The sequence below is a fragment of the Phytophthora ramorum genome, assembly GCF_020800215.1.
Source record: "Phytophthora ramorum isolate Pr-102 chromosome Unknown Phyram_PR-102_s0001, whole genome shotgun sequence".
In the NCBI taxonomy this organism is placed as follows: domain Eukaryota; phylum Oomycota; class Peronosporomycetes; order Peronosporales; family Peronosporaceae; genus Phytophthora; species Phytophthora ramorum.
In genome coordinates this window covers 1,688,500-1,713,937 of record NW_027150647.1, presented here as the reverse complement: position 1 = coordinate 1,713,937, position 25,438 = coordinate 1,688,500, and the positions used below count along the sequence as shown (strand labels likewise).

At 53.6% G+C, this 25,438-nt stretch overlaps 7 protein-coding genes across 7 annotated transcripts; 1 reads left to right on the top strand and 6 right to left on the bottom strand.

The window, feature by feature from the left end:
- Positions 1-125: 125 nt before the first annotated feature.
- Positions 126-1,340, bottom strand: KRP23_325 (uncharacterized protein; the record flags this gene model as incomplete). The annotated part of the gene is made up of 2 exons (XM_067887852.1): positions 126-515; positions 1,086-1,340. The coding sequence occupies 2 exons, from the start codon at positions 1,338-1,340 to the stop codon at positions 126-128; spliced, it is 645 nt and encodes a 214-aa protein (XP_067750882.1).
- Positions 1,341-1,905: 565 nt separating this feature from the next.
- On the bottom strand, positions 1,906-3,102 carry KRP23_324 (uncharacterized protein; the record flags this gene model as incomplete). Its single annotated transcript, XM_067887841.1, has 2 exons — positions 1,906-2,289; positions 2,812-3,102. 2 exons carry the CDS (start codon positions 3,100-3,102, stop codon positions 1,906-1,908), a joined length of 675 nt encoding a protein of 224 aa, XP_067750881.1.
- Positions 3,103-7,727: 4,625 nt separating this feature from the next.
- KRP23_323 (Ammonium transporter Rh type B) lies at positions 7,728-9,128 on the bottom strand (the record flags this gene model as incomplete). The annotated part of the gene is made up of 1 exon (XM_067887830.1): positions 7,728-9,128. The coding sequence occupies one exon, from the start codon at positions 9,126-9,128 to the stop codon at positions 7,728-7,730; it is 1,401 nt and encodes a 466-aa protein (XP_067750880.1).
- Positions 9,129-15,935: 6,807 nt separating this feature from the next.
- Positions 15,936-16,706, bottom strand: KRP23_322 (uncharacterized protein; the record flags this gene model as incomplete). The annotated part of the gene is made up of 1 exon (XM_067887819.1): positions 15,936-16,706. One exon carries the CDS (start codon positions 16,704-16,706, stop codon positions 15,936-15,938), a length of 771 nt encoding a protein of 256 aa, XP_067750879.1.
- Positions 16,707-17,090: 384 nt separating this feature from the next.
- Positions 17,091-18,815, bottom strand: KRP23_321 (uncharacterized protein; the record flags this gene model as incomplete). Its single annotated transcript, XM_067887808.1, has 1 exon — positions 17,091-18,815. The coding sequence occupies one exon, from the start codon at positions 18,813-18,815 to the stop codon at positions 17,091-17,093; it is 1,725 nt and encodes a 574-aa protein (XP_067750878.1).
- An 82-nt stretch (positions 18,816-18,897) lies between these two features.
- Positions 18,898-19,827, bottom strand: KRP23_320 (uncharacterized protein; the record flags this gene model as incomplete). Its single annotated transcript, XM_067887797.1, has 1 exon — positions 18,898-19,827. The coding sequence occupies one exon, from the start codon at positions 19,825-19,827 to the stop codon at positions 18,898-18,900; it is 930 nt and encodes a 309-aa protein (XP_067750877.1).
- Positions 19,828-22,777: 2,950 nt separating this feature from the next.
- On the top strand, positions 22,778-25,288 carry KRP23_319 (uncharacterized protein; the record flags this gene model as incomplete). Its single annotated transcript, XM_067887786.1, has 1 exon — positions 22,778-25,288. One exon carries the CDS (start codon positions 22,778-22,780, stop codon positions 25,286-25,288), a length of 2,511 nt encoding a protein of 836 aa, XP_067750876.1.
- Positions 25,289-25,438: the final 150 nt, after the last annotated feature.

The following is a 25,438-nucleotide window of genomic DNA, read 5'->3' as shown; positions in this document are numbered from 1 at the left end:
GGCGTTTGCAGGACTGGTCAAGTCGTAGCAAACGGCTAAGGTGAAGAGACGAATGCAGAGAAACGAACCGAGTCCTGGCAACGTCCCAATCGGAATTCGGTAACGACTCTCGACTTCCGTGAGGATTATCCAAAAAACTCGCTGGTCGCGTCGGGAGGAATGGAATTCGAGGGTGACGGCGCTTTCGACGACGCTGAGGAGCCTGTAGATCTCTCGTAGAAGTCGAACGGGTTCTGACGCACCAATTCCTCGGCTGCGATGTCGAGCGCGTCGGCTTTGTATGCGGCGAGGATGCAGCGCACACAGAACGTCAAACTGCGCCGCGAAACTCGCCGAGACGTCGGCGAGAGGAAGCTGAGCTTCTTCGTCACGGCGCAGCGAGAGCACATGGTGCTCAAGCACACTTGGCAGCTTTTCGATCGGCTCACGGGCTTGCCGCAGACCGTGCAGTCGTCGCTGTGTCTGTCCAGGATGACCGTCTTCGTGGTCTTCAGCAGCCAGTTGAGCTTCTTCATCTGCCCGCAGTGCACGACCTTGCTGAACGACATGAGGGCGTCTGCCGTCGCTGGCACGGCAATGCTCTGGTGCACGCTGCCCATAGCATCGACGAAGCCTTTCACGTAGAGCTCGATCTTGCCCGGGGATTGCTGCCGGAAGAGCACGCAGATGGAGGCGTTCGCGCGCACAATGTTGTGCCTTGCAAGCTCGTGAATGCTCGGGATTTGGAGCGAGTGCATCAAGCTGAAGCCGACTCGCTCCCCTGAGTCGGTCTTGAGGGTGCCGATGGACTCGAGGTACAGAAAGTCTCGAGGTCGGACGATTGTCCGGAGCAGCACGGGGACGCCCTGCGAGACGCTCCACTTGATGTACATTCCGCGCGCAGGTTCCGTTGGTGTCGGCTCCACAATGGCCGCTAACACCTTGGCGTCCGCGATCTTGTCGTTCGTGTACGACGACTTGAGCTTGAGCATCTCGGTGGTGGCGTTGACAAGTCCGAAGGCCATGTCGTTGAACTCGCCTGGGACTGTGCCGACGGCCAGCACGCCGTGTAGCTTCGTGGAAGCGGTCATTTGGCTCGACCCGACCTTCTCCTTGGGCGCGACACGAGACCTCTCGGGGTCGACCATGCGCAGATCACGGTAGGACGTCACCCCGTCGCGGGTCTTGACCGCTTTCCAGCGCTCCTTGTCCAAGACTCCTCCGGCCACGCAGCGAAAGTCCGTGTATTCCTCGAAAGCTTCGTGGACGAAGCCCTCCGCCAGCTTCTGCAGCTCGACCTGGTCCTCTTCCGACAAAAGCAGCGGTGGGAACGTGTCGGCCGGCAGTGGAAAGCGCATCATTCACGTCCTCAACCCCTGGACCCGACACACCAAAACCAAAAGTGGCGTCCACCCACGTCTGGCCTATCCCGGAGAGCGGCTTGAGCTTTGGCTTCCCGGCGCAACCGAAGCCGATCGATCTCTGCATTGGCCTGGGGATGAATGACACAAGTACGTGCCCAATCCTGAAGGTGGTCTGGTGGGTGGGCTCACCTTACCGCGTTCGAGCTCCTGACCCCCATATCAGAGCGAAAACACTCGAAACTTGGTCGTGAACTCAAATCGCGCCTGTATCCGCCAGCCGAAGCGAAGCAGATGGACGAACAAATCGCTCAAGTCATCGCGCAGCGCAGTGCAAGTGATTACGGTGGACTCACAAGCTTTCGGCGAGCGTCGGCTGCATCAACCTGCAGACACGAACAAGCCCCTTGATCCCACTCCGTCCTCTACAATTGGGCAACGAGAAACCAAGCAACCGCCGCCACCAAGCAGCACCCGAGTCATGTACACGCACCATTGAGTTTTATACTTACTTGACTGCTTGATAATACGCTCGCGTCCGTTGCAACGCTGTAGCTGGGACGTCTTAACCGAAGAACTCTTGCTGGATGTCGGGGAGGGTCGAGTTTGATGGGGACGCTGGTGTGCCGCTGTCGTTTGACGAGAGCTCGAAGAACTCGAGCGGGTTCTGGCTTCGCAGCTCCTCCGCCGCCACGTCAAGACCGTCGGCCAGCGCTGCGACGCGTAAGCAGCTCGCACAGAAAGTCAAATTGCGTCGGACAATGCGACGCGACGTGGAGAGGAAGGCCAGCTTCTGCATCGCACTGCAGGACGAGCACACCTGGTTCATGCAGACTTGGCACGTGGACGAGGCCTTCTTCACGGTCCGCTGGCAGATGGAGCACACGCCGCTTGCTCGGTCGAGCACGACGGTCTTCTTGGTCTTGAGCAGCCAGTTGAGCTTCTTCATCTGGCCGCAGTACACGCCCCTGCGATAGGACATGAGCGCTTCGGCCGTCGCAGGGATGGCCACACTCGTGTGGATGTCGCCCATGGAATCCACGAAGCCTTTCATGAAGACGTGCACGACTCCGGGGGATACCTGCCGGAACAGGGCGACGATAGACAGCGTGCCGCGCACGATTTGGTGGTCGGTGAGCTCTCGGATGTCTGGGATTTGGAGCGAGTGCATCAGGCTGTAGCCGATCTTCTCGCCGGTCGAGTCGTCCTCGATCATGCCGGTGCCGTCCAAAAACACAAAGTCTCGAGGCCGAATCACCTTTTTCAACCAGGCCGGCGCGAAGTCCGACACGCTCCACTTGATGTAGAGCCCGTGCACCGGGTCTTCCACGGTGGGGGCGCAGATCTCGCTCAGGATCTTACCGTCGGCGATCTTGTCCACCATGTACGCGGACTTGATCCGCATGAGCTCCATGGTGCAGTGGTGCATGCCGTACATCTGGTCGTTCAGGGACCCGTCGATGGTGCCGACCGTCAAGACGCCGTGCAGCTTCCTCGAAAACGTCATGGAGCCCACGCTCTCTCGCACCGAATTGCGGGTGGCGGCCGGGTCGCCGAGCTCTCGATCCAAGTACGAAGAGAGACCATCTCTCTTCTTGATGAGCTTCCAGCGCGCGTCATCAATAGCGTCATTCTGGCGGAAGGCTCGGTACTGCACCACGGCGTCGTCGATGAAAGCCGACGCCAGGTTTTTCAGCGTGTCCTGGTCATCGAGAGGCAGCGAGAGGGTCGGGAACGTGTCGGCTGGCAGTGGGAACCGCATTACTGCAACGGAGACCGTCGAAATGAACAATGCAGGCCTTGACGAGGGAGTCCCTCGTCCCAGGACCACTGGTGCTACTTGACCTGCTTAAACTTTGAGTCAAAGTGCTCCACTGATACCCAGACAGAAGGGCAAACGTCGTACGTCAGGCGGCAGATACCCAGCTGGCGATGGGGCGTGCGTCTTACCTTCGCTTCCCGGTCCTGCCACATTTCACCATCTTGGAGACGGTGGGGCCCTTGTCGACACTTGTCGACGTCCATGGGTCCGTCTGCTGGGCCTCAGCACCAGAGCAAAAGGTCATGTCTGACTCAACCGCCTGCGTCCACGGGAGTCGACGGCGATGGCGAGATGGAGCAGCGCAGGAACCGGATCTTCATTTGCTGTCTGCTGTACATGTACCGCCACTTGCCAGGCACCGCCGCTGGTTGATCATCCACGTTCCTGTGATCGGAATGGCTACACGTATCCCTCTCGAAGTGTCATCACAAATGGTTTTTGATTGCAGCCTCTCATGGTTGCCCTTGAAGGCTAAGGCGCAATCAATGGCAGGTGTCGCTCACGTTGAAGCAGTTGAGGACAAAAGGATAAAGGAGCTAAGAAGTATTCCACGAACCACCACCGCTCTTAGATGAAGGCGCCATGTAAAGTAACCAACCGCGTGTTCACGCTTGTCCAGTGCTCCTTCAGAATGTACTAGTATTATGTACTGATATAGCATCTGTCGCCAGTACTTTTTCAAAGTATCCATTTTGGTGTGCACCACATATATTGTATCAATTTTCCGTCGAAGTTTATGATGACCGTCATGGCGCCACCTCCGCCTCCTCTGCTGTGTGTGACGTTGTTATTCCTGTCCAAGGCCGCGTTCGGCTCTCTTCCCCACGTGATCGACTGCACCTCGTCCTTCCTGGACTCATCGATGAAGCTGCCGCTCTCGAAAGCCTGCGCAAATTCGGGTCTCTGTCGCTTTTAAACCGCATCTGGAACACACACGTGGGTCTTGAACCTGGGCACTATCACTCCTGGTCCGTCCGACGTCTTCTCCACACGGGACCTCACTACCAGCAATTCCAATTCGTTGTAAAATGGGTCATTGAGCAGGATTGGAATATTGAAGATCTGGCCACGGGCAGCGACGACGACAGCGACGAGTTTGAGTCGGCTATAGTTTTGACTTTCGAGGGAACAATCGAGGGCTGCACGTATCACAAGTGTGTGGGGGCGGGGAGAAGTGAGTCTTTCCATACACGTAGCTGCCATCAATGGCCATTTGGACGTCGCCAAGTACATTCACACTCGTGTTGATGATGACCCCACTGAATGCTGCGGAAACCTCTCAAATGAAAAACTGGCGCTCGAAAACGATCGAAGCTCTAACAAGCCGGCTTGGATCAGGTCATCTTGCAGCAGATGTCTCGGCTCACACCATGCTCGTCGCTGCCCAAAAGGGTATGCTCGATATCGTGCAGTGGATTTACTCGGAGTTTAGCATCAAGCACCAACTCTTCAGGGTCGACGACGAGGGTGAAGGAAAATGCTACAGCGCAATCGATGCGGCAGCGAGAAATGGACATTTGGACGTCGTTCAGTGTTTGCATCAAGTTAGCAAGGAGGCTCCGACCATAGTTATGCCAAAGCGGAGAACTGCACGATTTGCGAGCCTGTGCTCATCTGACTCGGAAGAGCTGTCGCCACCAGATGAGCCATCAATGCCTGGCTGCACGAAGGCCGCGATGTACGGCGTTGCTGCAAATGGTCATTTAGCTGTTGTTCGCTGGCTTCATGCCAACAGAAAGGAAGGCTGCTCAGCCGACGCTATGGATAATGCGGCGAACAATGATCACTTGGAATTGGTGCGGTGGTTGCACGAAAACACGGCGGGAGGCTGCATGACTGCTGCGATGGATGGAGCTGCTGGGCATGGCGCTCTAGATGTCGTTAAGTGACTGCACGTGCATCGTACCGAAGAATACACGACGGCAGCTATGAACAACGCTGCTGAATGTGGTCGTCTGCGGGTCATCCGATGGCTGCATGAGCATCGAAGGATGCACGACCGACGCCATGGACAACGCAATCCTTAGTGATGAGTTCGACTGCACAGGATGAGAGATGAAGGGTGCTCGGCCGGGGCAGTGGACGGTGGGACTCCGGATGTACATGGATGGATCAATGAGTAATACCCTGGCGATGTGGAGGCTACAAACGAAGAGTGAGCAGCGAGTGCAAGGTCTTAAAAGTATTTTCTTCTACCGCCTCAAGCCTTCGTCTACAGGAACGTTATGCAAATCGATGGTTCATCGGGCTAGATCAGCGAGCCGTTCTGAGACGCTACAGTCGCAAGGCATCGCGTAGTCGGAGTCGGTGGTGAAGTAAACACGATCGTCTCTGTAATCTCAGACTTTGCATGCCATGCAGGCCAAAACGGTTGGTGAAGCAATAGTCTTCATGTATGTTCCTTCATCTCCAAACGCCGGGGGATCGCCCTCTAAGGTCACTTGAGCTTACTGCTCTGTTCTCACCCGCGGATAAATTCCGAAAGCGCCGCTGGCCAACTCAAAGAGTTCAACTAACACCGACCATCGAGCTGGACCCCGTAATCGTCCGATAAACCGCATGAAGCCGGACACAAAAATCCTGTCGTCGAGCTGTCGTGTGGTCACTATGGAGATCGTCGAGGGGCAAACGTGGGGTCCTCAGACACCAAGCCTCGCTGCAGTATCTGCTCCATTTCGCTGCTTGGCAATCAGGTGTCGCGTTCTGGTTTCTTTTTCTTTTTTTCGTGCAGAGCGGCACGAGATCTTCAAGACCGTCTTGCAAGATATGTGATCTTCAGCCGCGCACAGACACTGTATCACTAGCAAGAGCTCGTATTCAAAAGGTATATATAAATTGACCACTCTAAACCACTCATTATTCTACATGCTCCGTATCTGTTATAACAGGGTATTCAATAAAAGACGTGGTCCGACTAGCGAAAGTAAAACGGTCGCGCGTCCATGCCTGCTTGACGCTCGATGCCACGGGAACCCTGCCGACCAGGGGCCGGACCTCTAGCGGAGACCATCCAGACCATCAATGAAAGTCACTTCCGAATTCGATTTGCCCACCATGACCAAACGGTTCGCCAACCCGTTCGCGCCGCTCCACCTCAACGACACAGCGGCCGACGAGCTGGAGCGACTCGCGCGCATGTTCGTGCAGGACCACATCGGCCTCTACGAGCAGTTTCTGAGCGAGGACAACAGCCGCGTGGATCCGCAGCGCTGGAAGCTCGTGAGCGAGCAGGGCGCTTGTCGCGCCTATGGCGAACGCAGAGGCAGCATCGACGATAGCTCCGGCTCCAGTGGGGACGACGTGCCAATTCACGCGGATACGCCCCGGTCCGAGCTCCCGACGATCTTGGTCACCGGCACGGTGCTGGGCGATCTGGAAGACGCCGTCTACGGATACATCTGCCCCACGCTGGACCAGATGCGCGTCAAGACGTCGTACGTCAATGACCAGCTCATCGGAGCTCACGTGTTGACAACCATCGTGCCCCCATCGCCTGAAGACCCGTTTCGGTCGGTCACGGTCAAGTGGATGGAGAAGGGCCAACGGATGCACGTGCGCGCCGTGCTCAAGAACCGAGACTTTGTCTATATGGAGTCCACGGGTGTCGACTATCTGCGTAACGGAGAGCGCGTCGGGTACCAGCTCATCCACTCGGTGCAGTTCCTCGAGACGCCGCCGCTGGGCCAGAATATCCGCGGTAATATGTCCATGTGCGCGTGCTACCGACAGAAAGACCCCTTCTCCACAGAGGTGTTCATCAAAGGGTATCTGAACCCCGCGGGGGGCCTCATGCGCTCCATCGTGCTGCATTCTGCGGCCGCAGCGCTGCTTTCGGTGGCCAAGAACGTCTACTGCGCGCAGATGAAGAAGCTCGTGTGGACGATCCGGAATCGCCGGCTGACCATCGTGGACGGATCTGCGTCCGATGCCTCAGACACATGTGTGACCTGCAAGAACTCGGCAAACCGATCGCTGAACCCCTTGGGCAAAAGGCGGAGACGCACGTGCAAGATCTGCTTCCGCTACGTGTGCAAATCATGTCGCGAGGTGCGCAAGCTGTGCTTTATGCTGCCGGATCACCGACTTGTGGAGCAGGAAGTCTACTTCTGCAAGCCGTGCTTGGACGAAGCACTGTCGTCCAAGGCACAGGCCGTAGCGCGGGACGAAATCATCACTTCCGACGAAGTACACGAGTGGAGCAACACGTACGGCAGCTCCTCGGGGGATGAACCTGTCCCACTCGATGATCTGAACGATCACTAAGGCCCTGGCGATCGTCAAGAAGCTGTAGAGCGGTAGACATCTCAATCAATTTTTCAATGTAACTTAACACATCGCTGTGAACTTAGCGCGCGACGCTCGTGGAGGCGGACACCATGGTCGCATACGAAATGGACCAGGAGTCCACCCCATCTGTGTCTTCCTTCCGATCCTCGTCGCATTCGGACCTGCTCTTCTGGTGTGTTACAGTAGTGTAGATTGTAGATACACAAGCACAATTTGAGGTTATGAAATTCGTATGATGATGTATTTGAGTCATTTATTGACTACCTGTAGTTAGTTGCTCAAGCATGGCATTCCTCCGGCACGTGGAACCACTCCTCGTCTTCGTATTTGAGCTTCTGCTGGCGGAAGAGCGACGACTTGAGGAAGAAGCCAACAAGGAAGCCCGAGATCGTGCCGATTCCCACAGAAGACACGATTGCAAGGAGCTGGTACCAGCCCTGCTCGCTGGCGGAACGGTAGGCGCGTGCTGCGTACACGTCCGTCAAGCTGTCTCCGTAGAAGCTGTCGGACGCACTGAAGGTGATGATAGCGCCAGCGAGTCCTCCAACCACACCCGGCATCCCGTGCAAGTTGAGAATGCCGCACGTGTCGGACATGCGAATTGCCTCCTCCAAGCGTGGGGACACGAAGCTGAAGCCAAACACGGACGCGATGCCAACAACCAGACCCACGGTGATAGACGCGGCAGGGCTGATCGCGAGGTTGCAGCTCGTGCCCATGGCAACGCCACCCGCAAGTGTGGCATTTTGAATGTGAACCATGTCCAACTTCTTGGAGTGGCTCATGAGTTTGCTCGCAACAAAAGCCGACGCACAAGAAGCCGCGATACTCAACACGGTGTTCATGACAGCCCGTTCCTGCTGGAAACCGTCCGAGCCCACGAGAGCCGCGTTGAAGGACGGCCAGTACATCCACAGGAAGAGCGTGCCAATCATGGCAAACACGTCCGAGTGGTACCGCGATGTGTTGTGCACTTGCTCGACAGAAGTCGGAGCCCCCAGTTGAATGGTGAGTGCGAGTCCGAAGAAGGCACCGAAAGAGTGAATGACCATCGACCCACCAGCGTCGCTCACCTTTAACTGTTCCAACACAATGTACTCGTTGAAGGCGTAGAAGATGATTTCGAGGAAAGTCATCCACACTAGCTGAGTGGGGGTGGTCTTGCCCAGGACAGCTCCGAAGCTGATGAGCACGGCACCAGCGGCAAAGTCACCGTTGATCATCGTCGGGATGTCGAGGAGTTTGCTCGTGTAGTGGTTGCCGCCGATCTGGTGAGCCATGGTCACTGCAATGATTCCCCATTCAAGAGCGAGCACAGCGATGAGGAAGTTGAGCGAAACGGCACTCATGCTGTACTTGCGGAGGAAGGTCATCAAGAAGCCGAAACCAATATAGATCATCACGTGGACGTCCATGTACATGGGGTAGTAGTTGAGAGAACTGGTGGTGTCGGTCTCAGCATTGCCAGGGCTGGGCATGTCGAATTTGAGAGCAAAGAAGATCAGACACACGGCCTGGAACAGAATGACCGATAGCGCGAAGCCTTTTTCTTGCGTCGGCGGCGAGCTGCGGCCATTGGGCGTCGTGACGCCGGCGTAGTCGCCGTCCGACGGGGTGGTCGTGATCGAAGTCCACATTTTGTCGGCGAACGCGGCCACGCGGTTGAAAACTTGAGGCATGACGCTCGATCCTTTGGCTGATGGCGGCTCGGCACCGGAAATTGGAGAATGAACTCCGAGCACGAGCGCGAAGCGTGCCTTGGGGGAGACCTGGACCAACCGAAGTGCATACTTGCAGTTGGGAATCGCCTGTTAAAGCTGAAGCTCAAGTTGAACTAGTATTGATTAGAAGAAAGCCCTACAGCATCTGGATTGGATGGGATAGCGCTGGCATACAAAAGCACTGGTCGAGGCAGCAAACGCCGCGAGCCAAATAACGAGACGAGGCAAACTTCGTCGCGTTGCAATTCATGAGACATGGTTCATGACGCGCACGACGCTCCCGCGCAAGAGTTTCGAGGTTATGGCAGGCGCTCGAAGGTGCATGTACGCGAAAAGCACCGGAACTTCCGGTGCTTTGCCCAAAGGTCAGATCTAGCCGTTGGTCAGCTGTCGTGCTTACTGCTCCCGGCTAAGTTCCGATTTTTTGAATGCCAAACCGAGAACGCTTCGCTGCGTAGACATTATCTCGTATTAATACACGTCCAGTTGAACCCGTGCACGCAGACAACGTGTCTTGTAGAAGGTGGCCTGGCTGATCGAAGACCTGGAGCTCACTTTAATGGTGGCTGTCGCGTCGATCGGCAAGGATTTCTCACGTGGTATGGAGTGCTGCTGTTGGGGAGGGGGCGTTTCATCTATGGCATTTGCGCCAGTCCGCACACAGAATGCTACGACGCCGCACAATGGGCTGGATCCGCGACCGCTGACGGTAGTTTAACGATCGATACATCAGCGAAGATATCTAGAGATCAAACTCCAGCAACAGAGTTAAAAGAATTGGTTTTGTATCAATGGTTTCACTACTTTGCCCGCTCCAACCCAAGATTGCCCGCCAAGATAATGAATGGCTACACTTGAACTCAATCCGCAGCTGAAGCTGCACTGGAAAGGCAACAACACCTGCATGATCAATTGCGCGAGCTTTGATGGAATTCCCAATGGGAATGTCGATGGGAATCCCATCGATTCCCGAGCACCAATCACAGGGGCGACTCCGCTACATGTACCTACATGTATCATACTTCAACTCGATCTCGCCTACTCCTTCCTAAAAGACTGTCGAAGATTCATGGCGTTGGCGCATATCGAAACGACCACAGGCGCAACTGTTGGTAAGGGCGACATCACATTGGAATATGGTTCGTGGTCCCCACTATGCATGCCCTGGTTGGGAGCGCAGCCTGGCGCGGGCAGCGTTAGATCAATCTCTTGGGATGAAGGTTGGTATTGACCCAGAGCGCGAAGTTGCCGTGCCCACGGCGCTGGTCGAAGACAACTTCAGTTTTTAACCAAGCTATAAGACCGCTGAATCCGTGCGGGCTGACGTCAGTGATACCATGGTGCTTTAGAAGTTGCCGCAATTCAACAAGAGCACTTTTCCGGACCGGTACGGTCTGTGCTCTCAGATGGCTACAGCTAACTTGAGGACATGGCGCCTTAAAACAATCCGTCAGTATCAAACATGCGCGGGCGATTTCTTGGCCGTGCAATCAGCCCAGCAAGTTACGCCCTCTGACTTTATGCCAATCAAAGAGAGGAGAAGGTGCCGATTCAACGAGGAGCTGCTACTCCAGTCCTGAATCACCTCGTATAATTGCTCTGGTATTTGCTTACTTTTACTGCTTCCACCACAGCATAAAGAGGGCACAGCCGCCAAACGAAAGTCTGCAAGGCGAATTAAGCGTACCGGTAGTCAGCGCTGGTTGTTGACGTTCAAAGATCAGAGTGAATGTCTATTACAGTGCAGAGTGATGGATGTTGAAGTGAACAAGCTAATCGTATTCGTATATTATATGCGCCTTGGATAGTGTGGTTGGTCCAAACCCTATAGACATTCTCGACGTTCAGTAGAGCAAACCAAGACCGTACTTTTACAGGATCATTTCTATAGTACTCTCTATTCTACTTTCTTTCCAAAAGTAGACAATTTCAATAACTTTGATGATCGTATTCGACTTCATTCATTGACTCGGGATGTCGGTGGTTGCAGCGCTGGGTTCTCTTTTGGACTCGGCCCACCCCATTGATGAACGTCCGCTGTCGCTATTCCAAGGCAGCGTGAGTGAGTGGAGTGATATGAGAAGTTATTGCTACCTCTTCTTCCTTTTTTCTTTTCCTTTACCCACCATCAACTAGAACAATCTCTTACCATACTTTTACTCTAGTTCTTACTTGGAACCATGCCTACCTCGTTGTTTTCGCAACTCATGTTATCACCCATTGGCGGGCTCATACTGATCCATGCTGTGCTGGAAGCGAAGGTGCAAGTATGCCGGCCATCGTGAGCCCGCCCATAGAGTGTGTCAACCACGAGGGTGTCAGCAACAACGCGTGCTACTCACCGAGCTGACCGTCAGCATACGTCGTTCACCTACTGTGAGGCATCAATTGACGGGATGGGGGCTCATATATGAGCAACTTGGACCGTGCTCTTCAATGTCGCTCCAGTAGTCAGAAGTGGTCTGCAGAGATATGTAAATTTAAGAAAAAGTATTTTTATTGGAATTCTAAAATGTCAAGAGTTTTATTACGTACATTAACATCAAAAGGTATTTTACCTTGTGTTTAAAAATATGATTGGTAATATATTATGGTTTTTACCAGATATAATACTATTTCAAAAAATATGAAAATAAAAAACGGTTATATGAGCCATAAAATAATATGAACGGGCGTGGCGTCGAGTTACAAGAGCACGATGCCAGCCTTCAGTTTCTTGCTAGCGTCGCTAGATATTGTACCTAGGTATCTCCTGTCAGCAACGCCAACGTGACAGAGGTAGATGTGATCGCCGTTTCGCACGCACAGCGGCACCTGCATCAAGCGTTGGTGCCAAACGGTAATACCGGAAGCGCCAGGCGTACAGATTGCAAACAGAATGCAAATTGGCGGCATCATTGAGCGCATCGGTGGCGGTGTTTAGCAGTGGGATAGTGTGCTTTGTGTCCAACAAGGGATGTAGGCGATGCCATTCACAAATGATATAATATTTATTTATTATTTTGTATTCTTGCCGTTGTTGGCAGGTTGCCATATAGGGTTGGCGATATCGGACTGCCGGCAGGCATGGTGGGCGTACGCTTGGCCCTAATCGTGGCGTGGGAACCAATTGAGTGTTAATGCTGGCTCCTCCAGAAAAGAATCCTGTCCCCAGACCCGAAGAGCAGTAGAGAGGTCACCCTCCATACTGAACCCGGTTGACTGTAACTTGGAACGTTCTACAGTCGACGAATACGGTAGGCGCCCAAGCTCTGTAGTACGGTAAGTTGCCTAGTTCGGTAACACGGCAGATCACCGAGCTCTGTAGCACGGCAGGTTGCCGCGGCACAAATGTGGGCGTAGGGTAACATTTTGGGTGTGCTGGAGTCCATTTTTGCAGTGCGGTGATTAAGTCTGGGTGTCCTTCGATATCTCGGAGCTGAACATGCCAGATCTCTGGAGTCAGCTTGGGCTGGGGGATTTGGCGAGGGTATCCACAGTGCTTATGATGTCTGTCATTGTGCCGACACCTTCGGCTGAAGAGCTGCCTCGATAGACCTCACTATCACATTTACTCTCGAGTCAACAAGCTCCACCGAATACTCGACCCCAAACCAACACAGCCATGAAGGTCTTCCAGGTTCTCCTCATCGTCAACCTTGCATTGCCGGCACGTCTGTTCAGACTGCGGGTGCCACCGCCACAACAACCGGAGCGACCGGCACCTCCGTCGCCGCCTCCACTGCAGCATCAAGCACCGGAGCAGCGACGACGTCAACAGGTACATCGACGACTGGCGCATCCACTGCGGCGTCTGGAACTGGCACTGATACGACCACAGGAACATCTACGGCGGGATCGACTGGTAGTGGAGCCACCTCCACGACGGCATCCAGCACGGCGGGCTCCAGCGCCACGACGACAGGCTCATCCAGCACGACCACGACCGGCTCGTCGTCGTCGACGACTGCGTCTTCCTCCACGCTGGACTCGTCTTCCTCAGGCACCTCAACGACATCGAGCTCATCGAGCTCACTAAAGGGATCGGCGGCGTCAGCTTCTGCGTCCGGATCGAGCAGTGCGTCGCAGGTGTCGTCCACATTGGGAGTCGCGGCAGCTGCAGTGGTCGCCGTGAGCGCGTACTTCTTGTAAGTTGAAGACTACAGCATAGTCAAGAGCATCTTGTAGGCTAAACGTGTAGCCCTAGTAGCACACAGCTTTGAAGCATAGCACCAGAGGGATCCTCATGCCGTTCACATTCATATATAAGCCTACTGCATACACTCACTTCAGGCGAGCTTGTCGGTTAGGCTTGGACCAAGCCGCTTGGTAGTCTGACGACGACGTATCTTGGCTGGCTGCATTTGATCACAGAAGCAAAGGGCGAAGTATCGGTAGGCATGGTTCCAAGTAAGAAGTACAGTACAAGTATGATAGGCATGGGTGTAAGTAAGAACTAGAGTAAAAGTATGGTAAGAGATTGTTCTAGTTGATGGTGGGTAAAGGAAAAGAAAAAAGGAAGAAGAGGTAGCAATAACTTCTCATATCACTCCACTCACTCACGCTGCCTTGGAATAGCGACAGCGGACGTTCATCAATGGGGTGGGCCGAGTCCAAAAGAGAACCCAGCGCTGCAACCACCGACATCCCGAGTCAATGAATGAAGTCGAATACGATCATCAAAGTTATTGAAATTGTCTACTTTTGGAAAGAAAGTAGAATAGAGAGTACTATAGAAATGATCCTGTAAAAGTACGGTCTTGGTTTGCTCTACTGAACGTCGAGAATGTCTATAGGGTTTGGACCAACCACACTATCCAAGGCGCATATAATATACGAATACGATTAGCTTGTTCACTTCAACATCCATCACTCTGCACTGTAATAGACATTCACTCTGATCTTCGAACGTCAACAACCAGCGCTGACTACCGGTACGCTTAATTCGCCTTGCAGACTTTCGTTTGGCGGCTGTACCCTCTTTATGCTGTGGTGGAAGCAGTAAAAGTAAGCAAATACCAGAGCAATTATATCGGCAGTGGGTTAGCAGCTCCTCGTCGAATTGAACTCGTTCTAGTCGCAGCTGATTGCATGTATGTACTGGTTCTCAGATGAATTGTTTTACAAGAGCCATGCGTCTGTAGCCATCCCCATAACAGTGTAGGTATCTCGCCGCGTTTGCTTGTCGAGCGGACCCAAGCCGGAAACGGCGCGTTTGTTGAATCGAAGACCATTGGGTCGCTGACAGCAACCCGCTCAGCTCCAGCGGTCGTATCCATATACAGCTTGGTTAAGCTGACGCTGTCTCCGAGCAGCGCTGTGGCCACGGCAAAATCACACCCTGGGTCTAAATCAGACTGCATCAACCTCCATCCCAAGAGGTTGCACTAACACTGCCCGCGTCAGGCTGCGACCCCAGCTAGGGAGCTCAAGCATTCCCAGTTCAGATCAGGATGACTCCGACCTTACCGACAGTTGCACCTGTGATCGCTTCGATCGACATGAATCTACGACTACGTTTTACGCAGGAATACCGTGTAGGCAAGATCGAGTCCTCTGTGACCAGAAAGAATGTTATACAAGCTTGAGCCACGAGAAACTATGCTTCGTCGCCTCAGCTGAAGGCATTATCGTTTCCAAGGCGTTAGTTGCGCTTTGGGTAGTGCTCTCGAATCCATTCGTTAATTTCGATCGATGGTGAGGCTAAGATTATGGCGACACCGTATACCATTCGTCTCTGGACTTGTGCAACAAAAAGATCGTCTCAAAGTGGCGTCCTATCGCTGCATTTTCCATTGGAGCTACCGTACAACCTTCCAAGCGATTCTCCTGCAACCACCGGATAACTTGCAAATTGCCATTGCGAGCAGCCTCGTCTATTGCAGCTGTGGTGCACCGCTCGGTTCGGTTGCGAGCAAGCCACTTTATAGTATCGAGCGCTCCACACGCGGCCGCTCCATCCAATGCGGCGCCTGTGCAGCCTTCTGGTCGTTCGCAATGGAGCCACTTGACGACTTCAAGGTGGCCCCTTCTTGCCGCTCCATCCATCGCAGCAGTTGTGCATCCTTCTCCTCGGTTTTGTGCAACCACTTCATAACATTGAGATGGCCGCTACTGGCCGCACCATCCATCGCTTTCGCAGTGCAACCTTCACTTCTGTGTTCGTGTAGCCATTTCACCACTGCAAGATGGCCGCTACTAGCGGCGCCGTCCATTGCAGCGGTTGTGCATCCTTCTTTACGATAGTCATGCAGCCATTTAACCACCACCAAGTGGCCATTCTTCGCTGCGAGGTCCATCGCTTCCGTCGTACACCCCTCAGTTCGATTAGCAGCCAACCAGCGAATGACTTCCAGGTGCCCGTGAGCGGCTGCACCGTCGATAGTCTCTGTCGTGCACTGAGGTCTGATCGGCTTTTCAGGCTTCACGCCGTTCCTGTACACTATCATCTTGATATCGTAAAGTGGATCAAACAAAGCTCGGTATCTCTCTTTCTCCCGTTTCCGTTTCCTGAACTTCCACACTTCTGTGGCTGCTTGCTTTCCCATTTGGTGTAAATATTGAACGATCTCCAAATTGCCGTTGGTTGCTCCTGCATCGATGGCGCAGTAGTCTTTGTCATCTCTAGATTCGTGGACACAAAATAGGTTGATCCTGGGATTTACGCCAAACTCGCTGTAGAGCCATTGTACGACATCATACAGGCCTTTTGTCGCGGCAACCAGCATCGTTTCGTCGGCTGGGTATGCAGTGTCATGCACTCGACTGTACTGCCCCCAAAGCGCTTCAAATGTTCTGCTCAGTCTTTCTTTTTCGCGTCGGCTGCCCTGTTTGCTTAAGGGTTTGTCGACACAATTGTGAAGGTGCTTGGCGATCTCCAGATGAGTCGAGATGAATAAGCCAGCGTACAACATCCAGATGACCGTTCGTTGCTGCAGCCAGAACAACTCCCTTGTCATACATTTCCTCGAGCTCTTGCTCGTACATACACTGTACCATGTCGAGATGGCCATTTGCAGCGGCTTCTTGGATTCCTCTGTCACAGTCCATATCCAGCTTCTCCTGTAACATCTCCACCATTTGAACATCGCCAGTAGCTACTGCTGCCTTCAGCGTTCCAACTTCGTCTCTGTGGTCGACATAAACGTAGCGGTACATCCAAGCGGCAATGTCCCGCTGACCCGCACGAATTGCATCTGCTGCATCAGTGCCGCCCCATGCAACTGGTCTGGACAGGTCTCTCTCCTCGTCACTATACTCGTCGGCGCTTCGAGCGTTAATGTCATAATCCAGATAGTACTCCAGGAGCTCACTTGCTCCGGCAGCTGCAGCCTCCTTCACCACGCTTTGAGGCACGGCGAAGCCTCGAAAGTGCTCAAAAAGCCACATTGTCATCTCCAGGTCCCTGCGTTTCGCTGCCTCCAACAGAGACAACGTGAACTGGAATGTCTGGTAGTGGGCTTGTGAGAGCATCAGGCTGCGAATGGACCACGGCACGTCTTCATGTGACGACTGTAGCAGCGCTTGGCTGTCCAAGATGCGGTTCAGCAGCGCCATGGACCCGAGTTTGCATGTCTTCGCTCCACGGAAGAGTCCACAAAGCTGGAGACAAGGTCGACGACGTGAAAGCGCGACTCGAACTTGGGCTTGGAGCGGAGTAATACCGACACAATCAGCAGCGGGACGACGCCATGGGCCAACAGTTCAAAGTGACTGTCTAATTCGACCAGTCCCATTTACGGATAATAATCACAGTTATACCTTAAGCATTATGTTTGGCTATCAGCATCTTCATTTCTTCAACACTGCATGCTACACAGCAAACGACACTGCCAAACCTCGCGAGGAATGATCTCAACGCCTTCAGCTTCGTGCACCCTTTGCAGCATGGCCGGATAATCCACCACCGTAATACCATTTTCTTGGGAGGCCTCTGCTTGCTCATGCGTTTGCCTTCAACGCTGCAATTGCGCCTAGAATCTCTGTTGTCAGCTGGTGGTTGGCCATCCACATCGATTCACTGTCTCGCTTGTGGCGCTTTGACACTGCGTCCGAGTTGGGCGCCTTCAGTGGCAGAGCTGGAAAACGCTCAAGCGCCTCGTTCTTGACGTAGTCCCAAACCGCACCTTCGCCGTTGACCTGCTGGAGTGCAAACAAGACCACGACGGGGCCTCGGTACCACCACCCAGGGTGCCGCGGCTTCTGCGTGTCCAGCATGACAAAGAACTCAGCACCGAGCTCCTCGTAAGCAGATATGATAACCGACTCGAACGCGTTCTTCGCCGTGAGCTGACGGTTGCTGCGCTTGTTGCAAGCGAGCAGGCTCGTCTTGCGTGACATGGGAGCCCAGAAGTTGCGCTCCCACACAGCACGAGCGTGGTTGCGCCAAAACTTACGAAATCTTCGTGAAAGTTCAGGGTGCTTGGGCTCATCAAATGGTGCTGGCAAGTTGGAATACACCGCTTCCCAGGGGATCTGCGCCTCAAAAGGCCCCATTTTCCGAGTTAACTCCAGCTGACTGCGGCAAATGTCACCACTCATTGCCGGCTTACCTCTTCTGTGAGACTTCTCTTTAGCTCGCGCGGCTCTATCAGCCTTACGCTTTCGTCCTCTATTGGCCTTGGGGGCCTCCAGCGATTCAGCCAGAGAAGCTTCAACCGGTTCTGCAGTTGTAGCAACACCAGAACCCTTTGATTCATCACTTGCAGCTCTTTCTTGCAGCTTCCTGCCACGTTTTGGAGTTGACACAGCGGCGACTTCAGTTTCACTGTCGGGCGCATTCACAGGGATCCGCTTGCGTCGCCTCTTGGTGACAATCTCAGGCTCTTCCACAGGAGCATCGTCAGGACCCTCCACAGCTGCAGCATCTTCCTCCAACACCGAAGCCGAGTCATCTTCAGGCTCTCTAAGAGCTACCACATCTTGCCGTTGCGCTGAATCATCAGCAACAACCGCTGTAGTCTCTCTCGTCGCCGAAACACGACGAAGTCTCTTCTTTTGAGGCATCTGCACCTCGTCAGCTCGTGCTACAGCACGAGTGACCGCTCTTGGCGACGCTGCCGTCCTCCCTCTCCTCTTCTCCCCCTTCTGCTCGACAGCCACGTCCGTCGCCACTTGCTGCTCTGGAGGCGGTGCCTGATACACAGGAGATACCAGTTGGGGCAGCTCGAACGGAATCACACTGATCACTTGACATCCTCGCTGCACGAAGTCCATGAGCGCCGTATCTCGCTGGTACACGAACTGCAGGAACATGTGCTTGAGCAACGCCATGTTCCTCGTGGCCGTGCGGTACTGCAGGTAGAGGAAGACGCAGCCGCGGGAGTCGAGGGTCCATTTCGGCTTGGACAGCAGGAATTTCGCTTGCTGCCGTCTCTGGGCGCTGGTTCGAAGCACCGGGAAGACGGTGATGATGGTACAGCCTTGCTGCATCATTGGCACCAAGGTGTTCTCCTGCTCATTGAGGAAATCGGCGAAAATGCGACGCAGCATCCACAAGTTCTGCGACTTGAGACGCAGCTCCAGGTAGACCGCAAAGTCCTGCAGCATTGCGTGGTCTCGAGGCACCGACGGGGGAGGAGCTCGGCCACGACTCACATACCCGTCAAACGTCACTACAGAGCGCGCACGCGTTGTGTGTCCCGAGGAATCGACGGTCGTCGCCATCGTGTCGATCTCGTGGATAGTGATGAATGACGAACAGGAGTCTGAGCCAACGGCGTTTGACTAACCGAAATGCTATGTGGGACTAGGACTGACGCAGCAGTTGACCCGATTCTTGCTGTCCGAACCAGCCGAGCCACGTCTGGAAGGTTTTTGCTGTCAGTTTGGTCTGATGGAACTCTTTGGCCGTAGCGTATTTGCCTTCAGAGGCGAGGATTTCGACTGCTCTGGAGCGAGCCCATGATGCAGCAGAGTTGGCAATGCGTTGCTGGGCTCGACGACAGCGCAGTCGCAGCTTGGCACGATGGGTGGCGACTCGTCGCCACTGACGAAAAGCTCGAGTTTTAAGGCAGCGAGTGGCCAAGTGGACAGTAGCAGTGAGCTGACTCGGACCTCCACTGTACAGACAGCGATAGAGGTAAAAGCGGGTGTACGCCTGCAAGACGCTCGCCTTCATAGCTTGATGGGCCAGCAGAGCCGCTCGACCGAGTACCTTCGGACTAATCGGTGGGTTCTTTGGACTCCGAAGCAGCTTCACCGAAGTCTGGCGAGCCACACGGAGCTTGATGATTGGCTTTCTTGCTCGCAGTCGAACGCGACAACACCCCGTCTCTCCTTGGACTGTTGCTGGTGTATTAACCCCGTGCACTTGTCCGTCCAGCAGCTCCGACGTCAGCTTTTCGAGCGCAATCGACTCGCGCTGATACTCTCGTCTCGTCGACGTACTCAGTAGCAAAACGTCGCTATTAATCACTCGCAATTGCCCATCGAAGTCTGAGCAAAAGGAGGCGATCAACGCAGTGTATCTACGAGCACAGGCGTCCGATCCAACACGCGCGACTGATTCCAGTTGATCCTGAGCTCCCCCGAGGTCGTTCGAGCTCGAAATTTCACGCCGTCGATTCGCGTTTGAGCCAGCAATTGTTCCTCTTCCACTCCGCTTTGCAACACTTTTCCTTTGCAAGAAAATCTTCTTGGCGCGGGCTAGCGCCGGGAACGCCGCGATGTCCGCCATGATCACTGCTTCAACAGCCGTGCCGCTTCGATATGGCTACAGTGGATCTGATTCAAAAGGTATTTGTTTCAACCAATCAACTATCACTCAACTTGGCTACAGGATACATAACCAAAAAATGGCGGCTGATGATGGAGACTTACAGCGAGTGACAGCGTGCGCGCGGAGGCTCAGGGTTCGTTACTGGGCTGGGAAGACTTCTCTGTGTCGTCGGGGCCGTTGCTGATTGGCGTGGAGGGGGAGGGAGGCCGGAACTTCCTCGTAACAAGGCGATGGGTGGGGAGGAATCGACTGATATCGAGGGTTACTCTTTTGTTTACATGGCGGAGCGGAGGCTACACACATCTTGCATTTTGTATGCACTGCGCTTATTCGAGGCAAGTCTGATGGGCTGCCTGTAACCCTAGACAAGAAACGGGAGGCTATTATTGCGGGGGTACACCTCGTCCGAGTGTGTTGTGTGTTGTTTATTGACCTCTTTCTTCTCCTCACACTCGGGTAAACTACGAGGTGTCAAGAGTCAAAAGGAGGAAGAAATGATGGGGTTTCAGTGGTGTGTATTAGACTATGTGCATGTGTGTAGATACTCCGCTTTGTCTTGTTTACATGTTGGGTTTCACTTGTTTCAGTGCCTCTTGTTACCTCGTTTTGCTGCTTGGAGTGTGTCAGGATATTGACGCAGTGTTCCAGTCTCGCTCTCTGCTTTGCTCGACGTCGATTGGTGGTGGTTCAGTTGCCAGTGGTGTTTTTCAAGTTCTGATTCCGAGTCTTTTTCACGCCTCTGTCAAGCACTTTCAAGTATCGGGGAGCACAATGGAAAGGTAAGAGGTTCGTGCAAGCGGTGCAATGTGCTGGAGGAGCAGAGAAAAGCTTCGATGGGGGTTTTAAGCAATGACGGAGTCGTTTTCTTCCAAAGGGTTGCCGTTCGACGGTGTTTGGGCTCTTTTTGAGACTCGGATGCAGTCACGACGTTTGCAACAAAGGTTCGCCCTTGTCCGTTGGAAGATGGTGATTTTGTTGTCGTGTGGGCTCCTTGCGGTTTTTCTCAGTGTGCTGCTTGTGCGTCGCTTGGCTTTCACTGCGTGTCCGGTGCTCGGAGTGTCCTCGAGAATACCCCCAAATTTTCAAGGCTGACTGGCCGCCTATGTATTTCAATTACGTACTACAGAACGTACGTGTATGAATGTGTCATGAATAGATTGTATTCCGTGTTTACTGCTACGCGGCATTCGGCGAAAAACCACGAAAGTTGACCATTTCGCCGAACAAAAGTCAACGCCTACGATTTCCTACTCCAATTCAACGCTAATTGAATCACTAACGTCTCTGGCAGTTTGGTGCAGCCAACGGAGGGTGTGATTTGCAGCTTTTTTTTTTCTTCCGGACTCAGTTCAAACGCGGTTCGTCGATGTTCTGAATGGTGCATTCCACCCTAGCCAAGCAGCTCTAGCAAGATCACGACCACGTGGTGCTGTACCAACGCTGAACATGTGGTGCTGGAGTTGGCGGTCTCGGCAATGAAGATGTGATGTACCCATGTATGACCTAGTTACCATCCTCACCGTTCGCCTCGACGTAGACGCTGTTGATCGACGGTCCGTTCAAGATCACAAATGTGCGCATACTGACGGACGACCACTCGATCCGCGCCGATATCACGTACACCATCATCATGTACGCGATGACCATCTTTCATGGGTTTTCCTGTTCCTGTTACCCAGACAAAAGACAGAGACCCAAGAGCTCGTTCGCAAAGGTAATCACAGCAAGATCCGGAGCGGGCTCACTGTGGGCTGGCTACCTCTTGTTCGCGTTGGTGTGGTCAATCACGACCAACATTTTGGCCATCTTCGACAGCACTTCATGCCTCGTCATTGCTGGCGGCACAGGCTGCTAAGTAGACTGTGGGGACTACGGGGGATATGCAACGATTAAAAGGGGAACATCGTTCTAGCTAGGAACACCCATATGCGCCTTGGATAGTGTGATTGTATCAAACCCTATAGACATCCTCGACGTTCATTTGAGCAAACCAAGACCGTACTTTTACAGGATCATTTCTATAGTACTCTCTATTCTACTTTCTTTCCAAAAGTAGACAATTTCAATAACTTTGATGATCGTATTCGACTTCATTCATTGACTCGGGATGTCGGTGGTTGCAGCGCTGGGTTCTCTTTTGGACTCGGCCCACCCCATTGATGAACGTCCGCTGTCGCTATTCCAAGGCAGCGTGAGTGAGTGGAGTGATATGAGAAGTTATTGCAACTCCTTCTTCCTTTTTCTTTTACTTTACACAACAACAACTAGAACAATCTCCAACCATACTTTGACCCTACTTCCTACTTACACCCATGCCTATCATACTTGTACTCTACTTCTTACTTGGAATCATGCCTACCGATACTTCGCCCTTTGCTTCTGTGATCAAATGCAGCCAGCCAAGATACGTCGTCGTCAGACTACCAAGCGGCTTGGTCCAAGCCTAACCGACAAGCTCGCCTGAAGTGAATGTATGCAATAGGTTTATATATGAATGTGAACGGCATGAGGATCCCTCTGGTGCTATGCTTCAAAGCTGTGTGTTACTGGGGCTACACGTTTAGCCTACGAGATGCTCTTGACTATGCTGTAGTCTTCAAGTACGGCCCATTTTCAACCGGACGCGAAGAAGTCCGCGCCGATGGTGACTATTGTAGCTGCCGTATCGACTCCCAATGTGGATGACACCTGTGACGCACTGCTCGAGCCTGACGCAGAAGCCGATACCTTTAGTGAGATCGATGATCTCGATGTCGTCGATGTGCTCGAGGACGACGAGCCCAACATGGAAGATGGCGCAAACGTCAGACGTTGGTGCCAGTCTTGCTTCTCCTGTCTACTGCCACAAGCTGCTACGCCACAACATGTGTCACTACGTGCGAAGGTCTCCGCTACGCCGGACTCGTCGATGTCTCGCTCAGCCATGCTGGCAGCATCGATGTATCGTCCGTCACTGTCGTCTGCAGTGAACGACGCTCTCTATTCGTTCTGGAGACTTCCTGCCTCCACCCGCTCCTCACTGCAGGCGAGTTTACCCAAATTCCGCTTGGACGTCGATGGGGTCGCGACTCTGGACTGGAATTCGTGGCTCCGCTTTGCCCATGCTACTGGAGGTTCCGCCAATGAGATCGAGACGACGTGGGCACTTGCAATCGAAGCTGAGCAGTTTATTGCCAACGGGGCAGTGAATTTGGACCGAGATAGTCAACATTCAAGTTGGCGAGCAGTTTGCAGCTTGACCCACTCGAGTTCACTGGGGAAAGTCGCGCTGATGCTGAACGACGACGCGGGCGACTTCTTCTTGGCGTTTGTGGTGGGCGTCACTATCTTGGAGAAGACGTTGTACGATTTACACGACGAAAGATCGAGTTGTAGGGATTCGGCGAAGACGCGGAGGAAGAACATGATTTTGAGGGATCTACTGCACTCAGAGACGTTGGTTGCCACGCTACCTGACGGACTGCTGCGCTTGCTGAAGATTCTGTTTCTGCCTTCGGGCTTGAACCTGAGGAACTTGGTTTGGCATGGATTTATGGCCCCCGCCGAGTTCCCCAAGTGCTTTGGCTGCCTCACACTGCTGCTTATCGTGACGCTGCCGACGTATTTCGATAGACCCTCGAAGAAGCTGGACGACAAGACAGTGGACGCAGAGCTCTTTCATATTGGCAGCTTCGACACGAAGTTTGCGGCTAGACCAGCGGAAATACTCGGTGTGGAGGGAGATGAAGGCGGTCCGCAGCAGGATCTTGTTGAAGTGCTGCGTCAAGAAACTCCTGCCACAAGAGACGCATGGATAGCTAGGTGGTCGAACGCCCCTTTCATTCCTCTTGGGAGGTCAAATCTACTACGACGTGCTACGGAGGCACTGGTGGAACGTGGAGACGAGCTGTGGTTTCTTTTTGCAATTTTCCCGGTGCTTGAACACGCTCTGCGCCTGGCGTTTCTTCGTGTAAACCAGCAGCGAGCAGCACTGTCGAGTGCGTACGGTCTTGCGCAGATTGACGCGTATTACTCAACACTGGATGGCTTCGGCCAGAAGGACAAGCACCAAGTGCTACTGCATCCTGTTGTTCTGCTGGATAATGGAAATGACGGAAGCGCTAGCGAGGAGAAAGACGAAATCTCTCGTGACGCAGTACCGAACGCGCTTTACGAGCAGCTTCCTTTTGCATCGTTGGTGGTGCTGTTAGATCTCTTCATGATGTCGAGTGGGCCCAATCTTCGTGCAAAGCTCTGTCACGGCGAAGCAAGTCTGTCCAAGTTGCTGGCAAAGAGTGAACCGAAGAGGCCTGCTACTTCATCAGCCACTGGGCGGTTGTTTGGGGCCCTGGTACTTCTCTGCGAGAGCTGCTGGGATGTTCCCGATCAGCCCAGCTCCCCTGCGCCAGCGGAACCGACGTTGCTGCCGCTGCCAGCCTCAATCAGCCACTACCTCACGTCATTCAGTGCTGACTTAACCAGTTCGTTCCACCCGTTCTACCGTCTGCATCGGATTCTACGCGAGGCACATGACGTCGCGTCAGAATTTGCAGCCTTTCGAGCCCTTTGGACTGCGTATCGTCTGGAAGAAGTCCACGTGGACAACGAGAGTAAATCCCAGGTGTCCCGCGTCGAATTTACCTCGATCGCAGCTATTGACGGCGTCCCGTTCACATTGACGGAGAAAACGGAGCGAGTGGCAGAATTTCAAGCAGCTTTAGCTCCAACGACTGACGCGCGCGCTGTAAAGACGAAGAAGAGCTTCGCGCAGTTGATCGGGCAGTTGCAAGGTCAGTTGGATGGCGTTGCAGCTCGGATCCGTGACGATTTCTACGTGAATCATCGATCGAGTACTGGAGAGCCTCGATGTAGCGTATTTCTTGCGCTTCAGGACGACAAAGGCACAGCAGTCGATCCTTTGCACTTGCTGGAGAAGTCGATGGAGCGGAATCTGCTGGCATTGAGCGACCAAGATGGTCTCAGCGTGGCTTCGTGCATGGTGGAGATCATCTCGTGCTGTCGGCGGTCACTTCAGACCTTCCGCTCTCGCATCGAGCAGCTACAGCAGCTCGTCAGTCAAGGGAAAGCTCGAACAAACCACCGACGGTCGTTGCTAACGAGCATCTTCTTCCTCTTCGTCTTCGAGCGCATGCAGCTCGTGAGTCTGAGTATCGTAGAGCACCAACTCGTACACTTGCACGACGTCGCAGCGGAGATGGCCAACAAGCCTCTTAAACAGAGCGCGTATGACCCCCCACTCTGCCCACAAGCCACGCTCGTGGAGCAACTTCAACGCAAGCTTCTCCAGTGCATCACCTCATTTGAAGGCTGTACCGGCAGCAGCGAGGCATCGCAGAAAAGTGGCGAGCAAGCTGTGGAGCGTGCACTGCAGTTCTTAAGCTCGAAAGCTGTCAAGGCAGCGTTCCCGCCTCCACAGTGACCTGGGCACGACTTGGCTAGCGTACAACTTGATAACTCAAGAACGCAAGGTAGAATGGATGAATGTCCTAGAGTTGATATTTAACTGAGACCTTCTTCGTCTCGTTACGCACTTGACGACACTTTTGGTTCACACGGAGACGCCGCTGCT